Consider the following 17,295-nt stretch of genomic DNA (forward strand, 5'->3'; position numbering starts at 1 on the left):
GGCTGCTATCACGGCTGAGCTTTCAGGGTTTCATTCTTAGCAGCTACTCACTGTCATCCTAGCTGGCTCAACAGCATGAGACAAACCTCTGTAACGTCATCACTTCAGCAGCTTTGATCTATACAGGTTCAACAGAACTAACCATGAATTCATGCCCTTCACTTGTGATTATTTTTAAATGATCTTTGTTATAAAATTCAATGGATTTTATCTCAAATGGCAAAGTTAGATCTTTTTGTTGTTAATTTCCTCTTTAAGTTGCAATAATCCCCTACTTATATTCTTTTTTGGCACACCAGCCCATAAACCTTAGTTACAGCTATGTTCTTTCTGACCCAAAATAGCTCAGAGACCTAACAAATGTTAACTGTGGCATTCACAGCAACCCAAACAATCAAACACTTTCAGCTGTGGTACCAGTGGAGTGATAAGAAGGCTCATGTAAACATCAAGAGTTTTAATTTGTAAGATGTCTGATCGACACTGCGTGAAGCAGCTTGACAGGCTGGCTCCCAGCCTGCTGGGTGTGCAGGACAGAATCAGCAAGAAAAATAACAGAAGCCAAACAACTTACAGGAAGCTCCCAAATGGTCCAATACTTTTCTTCAAATTAAATGCGTTAGCAAGATACGTCACATACTTTTATATTAAAGTTGACTTCTGGACATTAAAAATGCATCAAGACAGGCATTTTTAAATTCTATTATCTCCATTAGTTTCCCTCAGGAATCAACAGTACATTATTTTCTGAAGATTAATATTGATAATAATTTGAGATAAAGCTGTATTTCTGTATGAGTAACAATAGAAAAAGAAATAATACAAACGCCAAATAAAAAATCAATATACAACACAGGAAATGATCTGATGTTTCATGTAAGTTATGGGCAGATGAATATTGTTGTACAAAAGAGATCAAAAGGAAAAACTAGCTTCTGCAGGTATTACTGGTTTTTCTGCACATTTAAAACAGAACAAATTTCCCTTACTTTCCTTTGGTTTCCTTTTTTTTTTTTTTTTTTTTTTTTGAAACTTATGAACTGCTTATCACAATGATTATGTGAAGCCCTTTTGAACTAAATGAATGAGTAAAAAACCAAGTAACATTCTCTTCAGCAGCAGGCATAACACTTCAGAAATGTTAAATGAGTAGTAAAGGCTCGGATATCTAAATAACAATTATGTGACAAAATGCTTCCTCAGGTATCTCTGTTTCTATACGATGTCCTGTGTAATCACTATATTGATTCATTTTCTCATTTGGGGGAAAAAAAAAAAAAAAAAAAAAAAAAGAAGCACTCATTGTCCAAAGAGGAGCTACAAAATATTGCTTTCAAGAACACACTTTCTGGGAGCGTGTCAGAAATTCCTTCAAGACCACAGAGTCCCAACAGCACTTCCTTGGGTATCTGGCTTCTTTATCAGACCTGTATCTAAGCATCTGAGCACGCAGTTATCAGCTACTGATGCTCCACTTCCTAAAGCAAAGCATCAAAGCACAGAAGAGGTGATCTGGAAGGACACTGGCCATGAAGCAGGAGCTCACAGCTCACGGCTGCCATAGAGCTGAGCTCAGTGTCCTGCCCTGAAGGGACCCTGACCAGATATCAGCGGCATCTTGTCTCCCTGAACAGCAGCATTTCCTAGCAGCCACTACATTCCTTCCAACACACACAACCTCCAGTTTGTATTTTTCCTTCCCAGTCTGGCACGGCATCTTGAGAGGCTGCCAAATTCCTGATAATCTTAAAACTCGGCACGTGTGTCATTACTTTGCTGGACTGGGGCAAAGGTGAGTTCTGTACCAAATTGATTTAGTCAGCCCACTCCCGATCATTAACACAGACACACAGCGTCAGTCTAATTACACAGTAGCAAGTCCTGCCAATATCGTTTTACGAGGTTCAATGACTATCCCATTGCAACAGAATTTTAAACATATTGTTGGGGTTTGATTGCAAATTTTGAAAAGGTCATTGGAAGAAAAAGTAATTTCAATGACACCAATAATTTTGTTCTAGGTCTCCACGGTTTCCTTTTGCAGCTTGGTTTTTACTAATTGCATGTTGCTTTTTTTTAATGTTTTATTATTATTACAGATTGATTTTAACTGTTACAATTTAATGATTTATTTATTTTACATCTCATAGCCATTTCACTGCAGTTACATAACACCCTTAACACCTCAAGCAGTTTAATACTTTTTTTTTTTTCCCTGTATTCTTTTTTTTTTTTTTTTTTTTTTTTTAACTCAAAACATCAAAATAAGAAGTGTTTTCTTACATACCTTGTGTCCCAGCCACGTCCCATGGTGACCCTCCACTGGAAGGCGCTCTGCATCCCCAGTTAGGTCAGTCAAGGCATCCTGAAGAAAAGAAGTCACCGTGTTTCAGATAAGTCAAACAGCAAGGGCAAGTCAAGAAGGTCTCAGACTATCCTGAAAGTTTGCTAGGGCAGCCAGGGGTAGATGAGGTCTCACAGTGCACTTACTTTTGGAGACAGCGTTCCTCGGATGCTAATGACCACCTTCTTCTTATCATGGTCCACAGCCACATAGAAAGGAGTTTCATAAACCTGGAAAAGATCCACTGCTGTAGCACTCAGGTGAAACATTCCTGTTTACATATTCTCCTGCTCAGGAAAAAAGAGCAGCTTGACAGACCATCCCTTACAGGTAAGCACTCCTCTGAACGATCTGATTTGGGCAGTAAACAAATATTTCTGTCGAAGGGGCAGAATTTCTTGGCAGAGAGACAGGAAAAAGTTCAAGTTCCCTTCTTTTGTACCACTACATCTGGAAGCATGTGAGCCCCATTAGGAGGGACCGTAGGAGCATGCCCCAGATATGAAGGGGGCTGCAGACTCCTTACCGCATCATGGCAAGAAGTATAAACGATGTCCACCGAGGTCATGTTCTCATCCAAGAAGTGGCGCCGGATGGCAATGGCATTGCAGCCACAGCAATTATCCTCCTCAATGGTAACACTGGGTGCATAGCGGGGACGTGAGGGACAGAGACAGCAACATCTGCAGAAGAAAAAAAAAAAAAAAAGAGAGCTTTGAGGAAAGAGGAACGTGGAAGAGACTGGATTTTAGAGTGGAATGCCTAGAGATGAGGGAAAGGAAGGGGGACCCTGCAAGACACACTGGCCTCGTCTTGACAGCAATGGTTTCCTTCAGTTGTTGAAGCTCTTGCACAAAACAGCACACAACTCATGTTTCGGCATCAAAAAGGGGCACTGGGCTCAAATGCAGTTTACTTTCTGAGCACCAGAGAGAGCTACAGTGCAACCAGTCTCCAAGGAATCACTGCATGGTAGGGCTAGGATCTCTCCTCAGGGAATACTGTGCTTAATGGCACAATTCCTCTATTGCTTCAACACACAAGCAGATAGCATTTATTAGATGTGTATCTATTTACAATAAACAACAAACAGGTCTAGACTCATCCCAGAGCCACAACAGAAGCAGATTCTTTCTTCCTTTCCTTTCCCTGAAAGATGCTTCACAGCTAAAAGTGAAAAGAAATTGCTTGCATACGTGCAAAAAGCTCAACCCCAAAGAGAATCTGATGACAGCATTACAGCAGCTAAAAGCAAACATTTAAAACTATGCAATCCTGAACTGTACTACAGCATTGCTACTGTGAGGTGAGAACTGTATAGCATGGCAGAAAAAAAAACAGAGAGAGCACAGCACAAACTCTGGCCAAGTCTTATTGATGCTTTAATAAAGACCCAAATGTCAACTCCCTGCATATCTGGGCTTGCTGATAAATCTTTTTTCTGCACTCTACAACAGCTATTTTGACTCAGCGTGAAAGCAGTCTTGTGCCAGATGAGTTCTCTCCACTGTCTGTCCAAACTGCACAGGACTGGCGTGATCCTTAGTGCACCAGAGAGGATAGAGCATATGACAGTCTGGTTTATTTAACAAGGTAAGAAGATAAGCAACTGTAAGAAAGACATGAGAATGAAGGAAAAGAGGTAGAGACAGCATATGAAGTGAAAAAGGAATAAAAGGAGAAGAGCAAAGAAGAAGGAAGTAACTGAAGAATGAGGGAGAGAGCAAACTGATGAAAGAAATGAGAGTTTTAAATCAGGAAAAAACAGAAGGGAAGAGGAAAGAAGAGAAGGCAGAGCGATAGACAGGACGGCCACTCACGAGCAGGATCTGGCCAGGCGACAGAGTCCACATGTGGGCTTCCTCATCAGGTAAATGGGCCAGCCATAGGCCGCCAGGGCAAACAGCATGTAGTAACACACCTCTTTGTATCGCTGCATCTCTTGCTGAAAGAGACAAGAGACTCACTAAAGGCCTTATTCTCTTAACACGTTGATTTGTTCCTGTTTCCCTTTTTCCATCTTGGTTAGACTACACCCTTCTTTCTGAAGATCAGCGTTCACTCTTACCACCACTAGAACAGCAAACACTGTCAGCACTTCCAGGTGGCTGCAGGAGAGTGCGCTGGTTATGCTCTAGCAAGATCCTCTCCCTCCCCTCCCAGTATAGCTATGCCATTGTTGTGATCCGAGGGGCCCTGCTAGCTGCTTAACAAAGGCAGAAGTTAGTTCTATAGGCATTCTCCTCTATGTATCAAACACCCTGCTGCAAAGGAAGGTCATTCTCTGTGGGTTTTACACCACCCAACCCTCTCTGAATGTAGGAGAAACTAATTTAAGTCTCAGAAAGATGAGCTCTCTAAATACACTGCTCCACATGGGCACAGGCCATAAGGAAGATGCCCAGAGAGGACCATAAAGACAGGGTGAGGCCACGTGCCCCAGTGCTGTCTTCTATAAGCCATGCTGATATTGCTCCCCGAGCACCCTATGCAGAAGGAGACAGGCTGAACACAAGCAGGATGTTAGCATTAAATGCAGCAGAGTACAGCATAGCCACAAGCAGGTTAATCACAGAATTGCTTGATCAGAGATACTGGGATTGGGTCAGTCTTGCATCTCTTGCAGCAGTATCGTCTAATCAAGGAGTGTGAATATAGCCCAGATGAAGGGCTGCAACAGGAGCATGCCAGGAGAAAAGCCAAGCTCAATTTACATAAAGCAGACTGCAGCCATTTCCATCCTGAGAACTGCTGACAGAACCAGCCCCAGGAAGGAAGGCCATCTCGCTCCAGGAAGCTCCCTTCCCTCATCGTGATGGAGCCCTGCCTGCTGGGCTTCACGAGCTCTGCTGCTGGTGCCACCATATGGAGCTCTGCACAACATTCCTGGCTGCAGCACTGAACTCGTACATCTGGCTTCGGAGACGCCTCGCATTGTCTTTCCCTATCTGAGTGGAAATACTACCACTTCCCGCCACGTGGAGGACAGAGGCAGATAAGGCTTTAAAAGTGATCTGAACACAAAGCTTCGGGAGAGCAAGCGTTTTTATTCTATTGTACCAATCTTAATTTCTGTGGTAATTCCAGAGGGGCAGAAGAAAAGAGAAACCACTGAAAAAAAAAAAAAAAAAAAAAAAAAAAAAACAGGCTACACAGGAGGTATGGTGAGTTTGCAAGATCACAGTCCAGTGACTTACCGCATTTTTCAGATCCAGATACTTTGTGTTCCTGGTCACTGGCATCCCAGACAGAAAAGCTAAAATGTCATTGTTTGCCTGTAAGTCACAAACAGACAAAAATTCTTCTCTGTGACACCAAGACAAAAATCTACATAAGAACTATGTATGTAACATGGGACAAGATTGTTAGCAAGCATCTTGACCAGTCTCCTGTATGGGTTCTGATTTCTGCCTGATTTGATCACTGCTGTCTGAACATCACCTCTGAGGTAAGAAAAAAACAAAAAACAAAACACAACTTCTCTATTGAGTTAGCAATCTGGAAATCTCAATGCCAGTAACAGCTTGAGAATTCAGGATTTTTTCCCTGATGTTCCTGCTGCAGTTCTGTCCAAATGCTGAAGTTTTCTCTACATCACTGTATAGAAGGAGTAATCCTCCTATTCACTTCAAAGTAACTGCCTCCTCCTTCAAGGCACTTGCCCATCTGGGGTCTAGAGCTAAATCTGTATGTATCACCTGCCTAGAAAAGACAACAGGTTTCAAGCCCAACTTAGTGTCATTTGGGCCCTTTTGGGAGTCTTGGAAAAAGAATAGAACTTATTTTACAGCTCAGTGACTGGCAACAGCCCCTCACACAACAGAAACAAGGTGGGCAGAGACACGCAGTTCTCACACAGCAAGTCACAAGAGCAACAGGTTAAGTCAGAGGCCAGGTGAAATGCCCACCACCTCTGTGCACAGCAGCACGCCCCCTCTACCCACCTCATCCAGCACAGCATTGCGCTTTGCCCGTTGCCGTTGCCGCAGAAGAACCAGGCCTGCAATGATGTCAGATGGGACGATGTCAAGGTCTCGGAAAAACTCAGCAAAAAGGTAGGCGATTTCAGAGTAGGCGTCCTGCAAAATCCACGGAGAGACAGGTTTAGGAGGAGTTTGGGTGTGGGGAGCCTCAAAACAGGACACAGAATGAAAACCAATGCGGCAGCAATGGCCTCATTTCCGTAGCACTCTCCAAAACATCCATGGGATTCCTTCAGGGAACACCATATCTGACCTAATCGTTATTAATGTCCTTCGTATTTTACGTAGTTGCGCACATAGGTCTCAGCTGAGACTGAATTTGCACTGTGCTGGTTGCCTCCGTGTGGATAAACAGACCACCTCAACATCAAAACAGGCAAGGCAAACACAAAGGGAGGGAAGGGAAACATTTTCATCTCTGCATTGTAAATAAGGCACAGGAAGTAAGCCAAGAACCAAACAAATCCCAATCCAATGTCATCTCAGAGTCCTACTTTATCCTCAAAAGCAATTTCAGTAGAACAAAGGCGATTCAGGAAAAGTGCACCAATCTTGTCCTATTTAACAGTCTCTTCAGTTCCATAACTCCGTCCTGGAATCATTTTCCCCATACTTAAGCTAGACCTCACCATCCCTGGTACCCCACAGAGAAAGTGAGGGATTTCTGAATCCTGCCACCAAACTGTCTCTGTAGCTTACATTGTTTGTTATCACACTCTTTGTTATACGATTTCAAAGAGTTAAATCACAACAAGCAGGTGTTACATACTACAGCTTGTGGTACTGAAAGAGCTGAGCAAGTTACCAAGCTTTTCCAAGTTTATCTTGGACCACACCCAAGCAAAAGGGCCTGAAGAGAAAAACCTGTAAAAAGAGATCTGAGTCATTAAATGCAGAGTTCCAGCAGAGAAAGTGACCACCCCCCCCAAAAGAAAGGAAGACACCACAGAAGGGAGGGAAGTGGAAGTGATCTTCGAAAGTCACCCAAAGGCTGTGAAGCAGAGTGACACAGATTTTGATGAGGAATGTTGTTTTCCCTTTGGCTCTGTACCATGAAAGAACACGGGGCCTTGAGTGAGAATGGTTTGGGAGGTTGGAGATGGGCTGGACTGCAAGGTGATGCGTCTGGCCATCGCTCAGAACAACAAACTTAAAGGCAGAAGTGACCCAAGGGATAAACAAATAAAAAGCGGGACTTAGCAAGTGCTGTGGGACACAGATAGTCAGTATTTTCACTCATGCCATTGCTAAACCTTTCCTATGAAGATTTAACAGTCTCGTCCTGAACTTCCAAGCCTGTATTTTCATAGCAGCCTTTACTCATAGTTCAGGCCACGTGACTGCAGTCTGGTCTGTAGAAAGCCTGGGCTGTTCAAGAAAGGCTGGTCTTCAGGTCAGAATCTCTCCATCTCTTTGACAGGCAAGAAAGTAAGTCCCTTCTCCCCCTAGCAGGCTGGTAGGCAGTGACCTACATTCATTCATCTCTGACAAACTCCTGGAGTGCGAGATTACTTTCTGTATTTTTTCACATGCCTACAAAAGGAAGTTAAATCATCTTTAGGAATGGGACTTCAGGTGCCAACTGTGCAGGTTTCCACACCAGCTGTGCTTCTGAAGAGCAAATGGACTTGCATCAACCTCTCCAACATTACAACCACGTAGTCCTCAAAGTACCAACCCCATAAATCCTACCACTGTTCCTACAAGCATGCAAGAAATGCAAATGGACTCAATATAAAATATAACGAAATAACAAACCCTCCTTTTAACACTCTGAGCAAAATAAAAGGTCAGAACAAAGAGTCCAACACATGTGTTTTGTTCCAAAGGAGGGGTTTCTGCTGGAGCACTGGATATGACACTGTGGGATTGTCTGCAGTGTTCTTCTACAAACCCTGGAGGCTCTGGGGCTGGCAGAGCCTTAGTGCTGCAGACTTGACTCCAAACCCTTAAAACAGATTCTTGCCCTGATGCCACGTCCGCTCAGAAGAACTCTATTTTCCAGCTCAGAGGACAATCATCCCCTGCTAGAACATTTTTTCCCATGAAGCCTGGGAGAGGCAGCAAAGGATTCATTTCTGATCCATTACATATGCATTCATTCCACACACTGCCATGCCAGGACAAAGTCAGAGCTTGTTTCTTCAAAGAAAAGAGCCTGGAAATCACACAAGCTGAATGTAAAGTGGGAATTCAATAGCACAAGGAATTTGAAGATTCTGGTATCTGCTTTTATGCTCAACTAGAAAAAAAAAGTAGAAACCAACAGTCACAGCAGAATGAGAAGTTTGTTTAAAAAAAATCCTGACACGAGGTGAAATATGTTGCATTCCTAGATAAAATACATTTGTTCAGGAATCAGGACATTTGGCTGCCCCTCAGGGCTCCCAAGCCAGGCTGCAGTGCCCGCACTGCCCTGAGGGCAGGCGGCTCTGGGTACCCAGGCAAGGCACCTGGAGGTGCTGCCAGGCAGGAGGGAAGCTGGTGCACCCAAAAAGCAGAGGGGCAGAACGTAACCACCAAGGGAACGCTGCTCTTTGAGCTGCCACAACACAAAGCTTGTTTCGTTGCAGTTTTCCAGACAGATTTTCCTAAGCAGTTCTAGCAGATCTGTGAAGGTCAGCAGTCCTGGGCCGTTCCTCCTGAGCAGGACAGCAGCTCGGGGCCGGATGTCCCCCAGGAGCCACGAGGTGTTTTGTCCAGTACTGCAGGAGCGCCTGGGAGGACCAGCACGCCAGAACACTTGCTGGATTTCTGCAGAAGGGCTGTAACAACTCCTGCAGCCATCCACACTTCGGAAACCGCACCCTGAGGATAACTACACAGCACTTACCAACAACCCTTTTTAATCTAACTCATACTGGTTGCCATCTGTGATGAACACATGTTCAGGTAGCCTGCACCTGACTCTCCATGATTTTTACATGGCTTTTCATCTTATTGCACCTTTCCCTTTTGAGGTTAAAATCCCAGTCTTATTTCTCTTCCTATACAAGCTCATGTCCCTTCCATTACGCTCCTCTTTCTGCTGCATCTTTTAGGAGATCAAACTATATTTAGTGAGAACATCACTGATGTGGCCGGTCCCTTGATGGCTTTCCTGTCATTTTCTATGCCCTTCCACTGAAGTTAAATGTTTTTTTCTGGGTGTTTTTTTTTTTTTTTTTGGTCACTGCTGTGCAGTGATGTCTTTGTTGAGGTGCCCTTGATAACTCCTAGCTCTTTTCCTGAGAGGTTGTAACTAATTCAGAGCCTATCAGCGTATGTGAGTGATTTGTTTCTTCAAATGCGTACGTATCACCTCATCTTTTTCTATTATGACTTTCGTTTATCATTGATAATTCCCTTGTTCTGCTTGGTCCTTCAGGAGTTCTCAGATACTCTTAATTCTCACCAACCTAAATAGAAGAGTCACCAGCAAAATTCTTTACCTTATTATTCACACCTCCACCAGGTCATTGGGAGTGCTGTTGAATACCACCTTAACATATAAAAACCTGCTCCCACTGGTTTCAATAGGAATGAATGTGCTGCTAACTTTTATGGAAGCAAAAATCAACCCCTTATCCTCCTGTGTTCCCTCTTCCCAAACCCTTCCCCACCCCCCAAGCTGTTTTCTGGGAAAGAAAGTACCAACTGTAGCACATAAAAACTTCAAAGTGTCAATCTTCATTTGAATTCATGGATTAGATGGTAGGTTTGGACCACTTGGTATCTAGAAATACTCCTTTACCAATTCTGACAGGTTTACGTTTTCCCCGCTTTCAAAGAGGTCTCTTTTTGAAGTATAAAAGACAAACTCAAACAGTAAGAGAAACTGCCTAAGCAAAAGGAAACTGAATCTGACCAAAGTGCTGTCAAGTGCTGAACCTAAAGTGATGAAAGATGTATTTTCCCACCAGTATCTTCACTTAAAATCACCCCAGTTTGCCACAACAGCAAGGTAAAGAACAACTGCAGGAGAAGAGCCTAAAACTGACAAACAACATTGCTTTTCTGTGCTATTACCTGTCCTAGAGAGCATCCTGTAATACTCAAAAGCAGAAGGTTAAGACTGGCTGTTTTGAAAGAGACAGCTGCCCTCCCCAGCAATGTTGAAAGGTGAAAATCTACACCTAAAGGCAAACACCAGCTTCTGTTTTTGCACAGAATACCCAGGTTTCCTCCTGCAGAAATACAAGTTTTAATTCAACCCACTCAGGCTAAAAGGAAGGAAAAGGAACTAACATACAGCAAAACTTCAAGACTTTTCATTTTGGGAGGCAGCTCAGCTTGCTGCTTCTTGAAGGACATTTTCGATCCTTGCATACACTGTTCTCAAGGCTTACTGGACTCATTGTGGCTCCAGATCTCAAAGAACATTTACAGGGAAATGAGATACGTCCAGGTTTGACAGCAGGAATCCCACACTGCTGTGCTCTGCTGAGTCCCACGTACCGTCAGCCACACACGGAGTTTGCTCTCCGACAGGAGATACTTGGTACCTACCGACTGAGAGTCTTTTGTCCGTGTGCAGCAAAGAAAAACTTTGAGTCGGCGTGTCCAGCTGCTGGCCTGCCCTTCTTCCAGGCGGTGTCTGCAGTAAAGAAATAAAGGGTAGGTCAGCACATGGGGGCAGGCAGAAGAACATGACAAAACAACAGAATGATCAAATAAACCATGCAGCCACAGGTAAAATGCATCCTAAGCCATACTCTTACATTTATGTTGCTCTAGCAGAGAAAAGGAGACCTCACACAGTTTAAAGACTGAGCTCATTTCATAGGAAAGTGAGCGTATCAATGTTCTAGCCAGGACCAAGCCTCTGTTTTTATATAGATGGCATCCTTCCTGAGCAAGATGGTTGTTCTGTATCATCTGCTGAAGGCAGCATGTCCAAGCACCTGGTGGTGCACAGAAGAGGTGTTCCACCTCTTTGGAACTAGATGATCTTTAAGGTCACTTCCAAGCTGAGCCACTCTATGATTCTCTGAATGGAAGGAGTATCTACTGGAAACTTGGTAGCTGCATCAGAAACTTGGTAGTTCTGACATACCACCACTCAGTGCTAACACTTTACCTTGGGCGGGGAGGGTTACAAAAGATACTGAGTACTTAAAATAAGAGCTGTGCAAATCTTTCCAATAAATTGCTTATTTGGAAAAACATATTTATGCTAAGTAATGCAGTAATATAGAACTGAAAAAAGCCTGTTCTTTTTTCAAGTACAGTGCATAACTTTAATCTGAAAAGGGAAAAGCAAGCTAAACGTTCTCTTTCAATTTAGAAAAGGTTAAAAGAGCCTGAATACAGAAGGTTTCACTCAACCCACATTTGGTTTATATGACATTTCAATTTCAGTTCAAAATTAGCTAATCGGACAACCCTATTTAAAATAAACTACAGCTGAGTTCATTCCACTGTCGTGAGCTTGCCCTAGTTACAACACTTTGCAGGGTGACAGTCCCTTATGTTTAACTAGCATTCCTGCAGAACAAACCTGAGATCAAGTCAGACTTGGCACTGTTGAAGCAGGTGACTTTTTTTTTTTTTTTGCCAGACAGCCATGCCACCTGCATGTGAGAAAGTCCACAGCTCTTCTCATGCAGGATCTTTTTAATGTGAACACTAACTTCACATGGGGCAGACCCATGTTAATCAATCCAGACCAAATCAAGACCACCACCATTTTTCTGCCAAATGATCACGTCAGGAAGATCCCAAGCACAAAGAGTGGGTTGCACCTGGCAGAAAAAGATGCTGGTAAACAAGTACCTGCCTGCAACAGGAGGAGGAGATTCTACACGGCTATCCATCAGCTCATGCCTGAGCATTATAAAACTGCCCATAACCTCCAAGGAAGATTCCAAAGAGTGGAACAGGAATACGTGGGTCTTAAGACAGAGCTGGCAACGCCAGTTTGCTCTACAAAACTCCAGAGAACTCAGGCAGCAATGCAAAGAACTTCACAACTCCACCGCGGGGGCTGAAAAGCCAGTGTGCTCTGAGCTATTTTCACTCCAACTTTTCCCAAATTCTTTCTTCCTAACAGTGAACTTCCACACGTTTGTTATGAGCCCCAGAGCAAGTTTCTTAGAAAAGTCTCAGCACAATTAATTGCGTCATTTGTTTTGTTTTGATTTATTTTGTTAGCTCTGCAAGATTGTAAAAGCCCCCACACATCAAGATGCCACTAGTAAAGGAAAACCACTGTGTAGCAGAGTCCAGTAAGTTACAGAGTACCACAAAAAGGAAGACAAAGTCACATGTTTCCTAATTGTGACAAACAAACCAAGTACTTTTATGAGTTAAGACAAAGGAAACATGGCTCAGATTAAGGTAATGCAAAGGTCAAATTACTGCTGTAATGTCAGAAGGCTCTATCAGACCGAGGGACTTCGATAGGAATGGCTGGTCCTCAGCATCTTGCAGAATCATAATCCAGAAACAGGCTGAAAACTTCAAAGCATACTCCTCAGAAAGATTGTTTTAAGTGGAGAATTTCAAAATATACTCTGGAAACAACTGCTTTAGCAGCAAACCTGTAGTAATATTTTATGTTTCCCTCTCACATTGCAGCCCAGAGCACTGTGCTTGTTAACATCTGTTAACGCTCCCCTTTCTACAGTAGAAATCTGCAAACAGCAAGCACAAGCTCTCTGAAAATGTTACAGGCCTGGAGGGAAAAACCTGGCCATGGCCCAAGGGACAAATACCTTCACTCAGTTGTCTGGGATCTTAAAATTCCAGAGGGCAGATCATTTTTGGTGTTTTGTTTTGTGCTACCTTAAGTTCTCCAGCAAAAAGAACTTCGTAACCTGTGGCACTCAGTTTTCCCTTGGGGAAAAAACATGGATTAAACCCAACAGTTTTTATTTTTTGTGGGGTACAAGATCCACAGTATCTTCATAGCGTCTTCCAGCTTCTCATCCAGACCTGCATGGGAATGTCTTGATCATAATGCAGCAATCACACATTAGGCTTACATGGCACTAACTGAACATCCAAGGACAGCGTTAGTAACATACTGGAAAGGTAAGAAAGAGCATCTTATATTCTGCAGTAAAAACCAGGCTCCTTCAAACAAAGCTTGCCTTCAAAAAAAGCTTGTTGTGTGGCCCTTAGAAGAGTCTAAGTACGTTTTTCCTACAGAAAAATACAGTCTGAAGTATCCCATTTCAAGACACTGAATGAGCACATATCCAAAACACTCCTTGAATATACATTCCCAATGAGAAATACAAAATTTGCAGAGTATTTTTGTTTTAAAAAGTCTCATTTTTAACATTCAAAACATAATGCCCTCAGTCCTACAAAGCCACATTCCTTGCTGACAGTTACATATGTCAAGACTGCATAATAAAACAAAAGCCTGTTTGTGTTGTCCCACTACTGGAAAAAGCTTCTGAAAAATGCCTTGCTTGGTGAAAAAAGCTTTCACATCCCCATCTGGGTAGCTCAAAGATGCAATCAATTCTTAATTAAAACATCTAGCTTCCAACACAAAAGAAACTGTTTCCTGGCCAAAACCAAATACAAGAAATCTCAGGCCAAAAGGTCCTATTTTGCAGATAAAAATAAAGGAGGAAATGGCTTTGGAAGGAGATGCCTCTACCTAAGCAAAATCTAAGCACTGCCTTGCTGTCACTAGGCAAAACACAATGTTACAGGACAGACAAACAAGCTGTTATGATCAGCACTGTGGTTCAAGGGGCTAGCAAGTATTTACAAAACCAGTGACTAATGCATAATCCATCCAGATACCTCATTGCTTTGCCTCCTTTAGATACAGATGCCCACACACAGCACCTGACAGTCTGCGCTGCATTCCTCCAAAATCACCCTCACCAAAGGGAAGCAACGCCTGAAGCTGAACGCTCCCTGAAGCAAGGCAGGGAGAATGCCAAGAAGCAAAGAAAGCAGGGCACCCTTCCAGAAATGCTGCTTTACCGCAGGTTGTATGTCCTCAAGTTGCGCTGTCTCCGCTTCGTGGCACGCAGTTTGACAAAGGTCCGGCCTGTCGGGTCGAAGACGCACAGGACCGTGATGCAGACGCTCAGGATGACAACCCAGTTGCACACAACCATTCCTACAAAGAAAGAAGAGGAGTCAGGTGCTCTGCCCTTAAGTCTTGGCAGCATCATCATTCTCTGCTCTTCTCCACAGACATCACACGTACCTCTCCATTGCTGCAGGGCAGACAGAGGAATTTAACCCAAATACTTTTGCAGCCAGCTGCAGCACGAGTAAATATCCTCTGCAAAGGCTTCTGACCACAGCTAGGTTTTCCAGCTGTTTTAGGAGATTGCCCGTGCAGCAGGCCATTAAACACTCACTGAGTACCTAGGTGGACTGTAACATTACCATCAGCCCCCAACCAGTCCGCTGAGGGATTGAAAAGAAATTCTAGAAAAATGGTAAAGCCATTTTGACCAGAAGAGGAACCAGGTCTTTCAGACTCCCCAGCCAGACCCTTCCATGGGAATGTGAATTCTTGCCTCGGTGCAGACAGCACAGACAAATGAATAGAACAACTGTTCTGAGCTCTAATGTCTCAGGGAAACAAGCACCACATTTACAGCTACAATCCACTTCCAACAGTCAATCCCCACATGCATGAATGAATTAGCTCTCCAAGGCAAGAGGATGTCTGCGCATACACAGGACTGCACACAAACCACACTCCAAATACATACCCAAAGTGACACTCTTTGCGGTGATATCATTGCAGGAAGTGTAGTACTGCGTTAGCCAAATGATGCCCACAATAGCATACACAAACTCAATCACCAAGATAGCTGAAACAAAAGGAACACAATGAATAGTAGCAGCATCTCCCTAAGGATTAATGACTGCCTCTCCTCATCTTCTGGAGAGGAATCTCAAAGACAGGTTCGTTAGAGCAGTGGCATAGGCTAAATGATGGCAGGACTGGGCCCCAGTGCTTTGGAAGGAGTTATTCAAGAAAGCTAACCAAAAACGTAATGCCTCCGTAACAGTAACTACTCCTAAGTGACACAGGGACCACACAGCTCTATGTGCAAGTACTCTGGCTGCAGAGGTGTGAATCAACCTTCCACCCATGGCAGTGGAAAGACTCCCAGGTAATAAGAATCACCACCTAGGTGATTCTCAACCACCTCAGAGAGCTGGCCTGATTCAAAGAAATAGAGTAAATAGGGATGTGTACCCAGGATTAATTCTGCTTACTACACTGAGCACATGTTCCCATCACCTCTGTCCTTTGCAGTCCTTACAGCAACAGTTGCCAGGATGCAGTCCTGAAGGAAGCATTTACTGGCTCCTCAGTTCCGCACAATACCCTGGCAGCGAGCGAAAAACCTGGGGGTTAACAGTGGTTCAACAAAGAAGTTGGGGAACGCAACCAAGTGCCCATCCTCACTTTCTCAATGCATTACCACCCCAAAGTATAGACGGGGAGCCAGGTACTGAGAGGGTAAGCAGCTTACTTTGATACACCTAGCATGCTGTTGGTGGAGCTGAGACTGAACCCACGTTCCAGCCTGATGCCTGACCATCCACCCTCCTCATCTACGCGTGGGCATGGTATCGGGCGGCAGGTGGTCTGCTAGAGACTCTCACCATCCCAGAAAGACTGGTTCAAAGAGCCAGGTAGCAAACAGCTTGTGAGAGCAATGGGCCAGAAACCAGAGCTGGACCCAGCCCCTTATCAGCGCAACCTACGTTCTGAAGCAGCACTTGGCATTGCCCTCCTTAGCTGACCTCCCCTCTGAGAGCGCCAGCTGCAGAGCAGGAGCAGCAGCAGCAGCACAGACAAGGCTGTTGTGGGCTCACATCAGAGCTATATCCTTTGGTTTGCAGGCACTAAATATCACATGCTGAAACAGGACAATCGCACGGACCTTGCCCATGAAAAGGTCACAGCCCTACGTCTATCATCAGAGCTGACAAAACCGTTAAGAGTAAAAAACACCAGCTAAACATACATAAGACCCGTGTTACAGTGTAAAAACAGAATCTGAACATGGATCTAGTTTAACACAGACAGGGAAGAAATCTGGATTATTCTTGGGTAGGAAAATGGCGCTTTGGATTCTCTCTCCTTCCCTTGCCCCATTTAGTCTGTTTTTAACAGTGTTACTCAAGCTGTCAGGCTCTACGTGCTTCCCTAGGGAGACCGCAGTGTGTCTGGGAAACTGGAGAGAAAGATTTGTTTGCTCTTCATGTTAATGATTTGCACTTAGCACTCAAAGGCGGAAATGTCTCCCAGACAGAGCTTTCAAGCAAGGTTACCCATATTTTAGCAAATTTTGCATGAAAACAATCCAGCAAAAACATGCGATGCAAAAACATGCAATGCTTTGTTGGAATGGACTTGACCCTGCCTCTCCGAAAGATTCTCTTAGAATCGTCACCTAGCAGAAGAAAAAATCCAATCAAGTTTCTGTATCTAGAAGAGAATAGCAGTATTCTATTCTGGAACACCAGAGGAGAGAAGAAAAACTAAAATGGAAACCCTGAATGACAGACTAAAGAACAATCCCTTTTACAGCCTAGTTCTTAGTGAGTGTGCAAAACAGGAAATGTTTTTAGGAACACAAGATAAATATGCACCCTAAGAGAGAATGCAACTAGTGAGCAGGTGGCAAACCTATTTATCTCCAAGTGCCTGGAGGTAGAGTATCAGAGTGCAGGTTGCTGGATGGAGAGATGCATCACATGTGAGTCAAGAGGTCAGGTACGTCTCGAGGTAGGTGGATGCAGATTTAAGTATATATATGACAGGCAAGGACATGCACATGCCTCAGGGTGAGAACAGCCATGATTTACAAAGGCATATGTCTGTATCATAGGAAAACTTGTGGAAAAAAAGGTGGGAGAGAGGTGTAGATGCATCTCACTGTGGCAGATCTGTGTTGCAAGACAGAAGGGGAGCATATTTTCTTAGAGGAAAAGGATGTACCTGCATCGCAATGAGGATGACAAGTTAAAGGTTTGCTAGAAAGA

The 17,295-nt window shown here is 43.8% G+C and overlaps 1 protein-coding gene across 10 annotated transcripts in view; it reads right to left on the minus strand.

Annotated features, from left to right (window-relative positions):
* Nucleotides 1–17,295, minus strand: part of DAGLA (diacylglycerol lipase alpha) — a 73,176-nt gene that overhangs the window by 26,177 nt on the left and 29,704 nt on the right. For all 10 annotated transcript variants that reach the window (XR_014317555.1, XR_014317556.1, XR_014317557.1 and 7 more), the window contains exons 5-13: nt 15,003–15,104; nt 14,257–14,395; nt 10,816–10,903; nt 6,289–6,423; nt 5,542–5,619; nt 4,165–4,289; nt 2,871–3,027; nt 2,491–2,574; nt 2,288–2,365 (exon numbers count right to left, since the gene is read on the minus strand). Coding sequence is in view for 1 of the 10 variants with exons in the window: in XM_082760986.1 (XP_082617112.1) it covers nt 2,288–2,365; nt 2,491–2,574; nt 2,871–3,027; nt 4,165–4,289; nt 5,542–5,619; nt 6,289–6,423; nt 10,816–10,903; nt 14,257–14,395; nt 15,003–15,104 (986 nt within the window). In the remaining 9 variants the exon portion in view is untranslated. The remainder of the gene's footprint in view (nt 1–2,287; nt 2,366–2,490; nt 2,575–2,870; nt 3,028–4,164; nt 4,290–5,541; nt 5,620–6,288; nt 6,424–10,815; nt 10,904–14,256; nt 14,396–15,002; nt 15,105–17,295) is intronic.

The sequence above is a fragment of the Aythya marila genome (assembly GCF_965140915.1).
Source record: "Aythya marila genome assembly, chromosome: 5".
NCBI lineage: Eukaryota > Metazoa > Chordata > Aves > Anseriformes > Anatidae > Aythya > Aythya marila.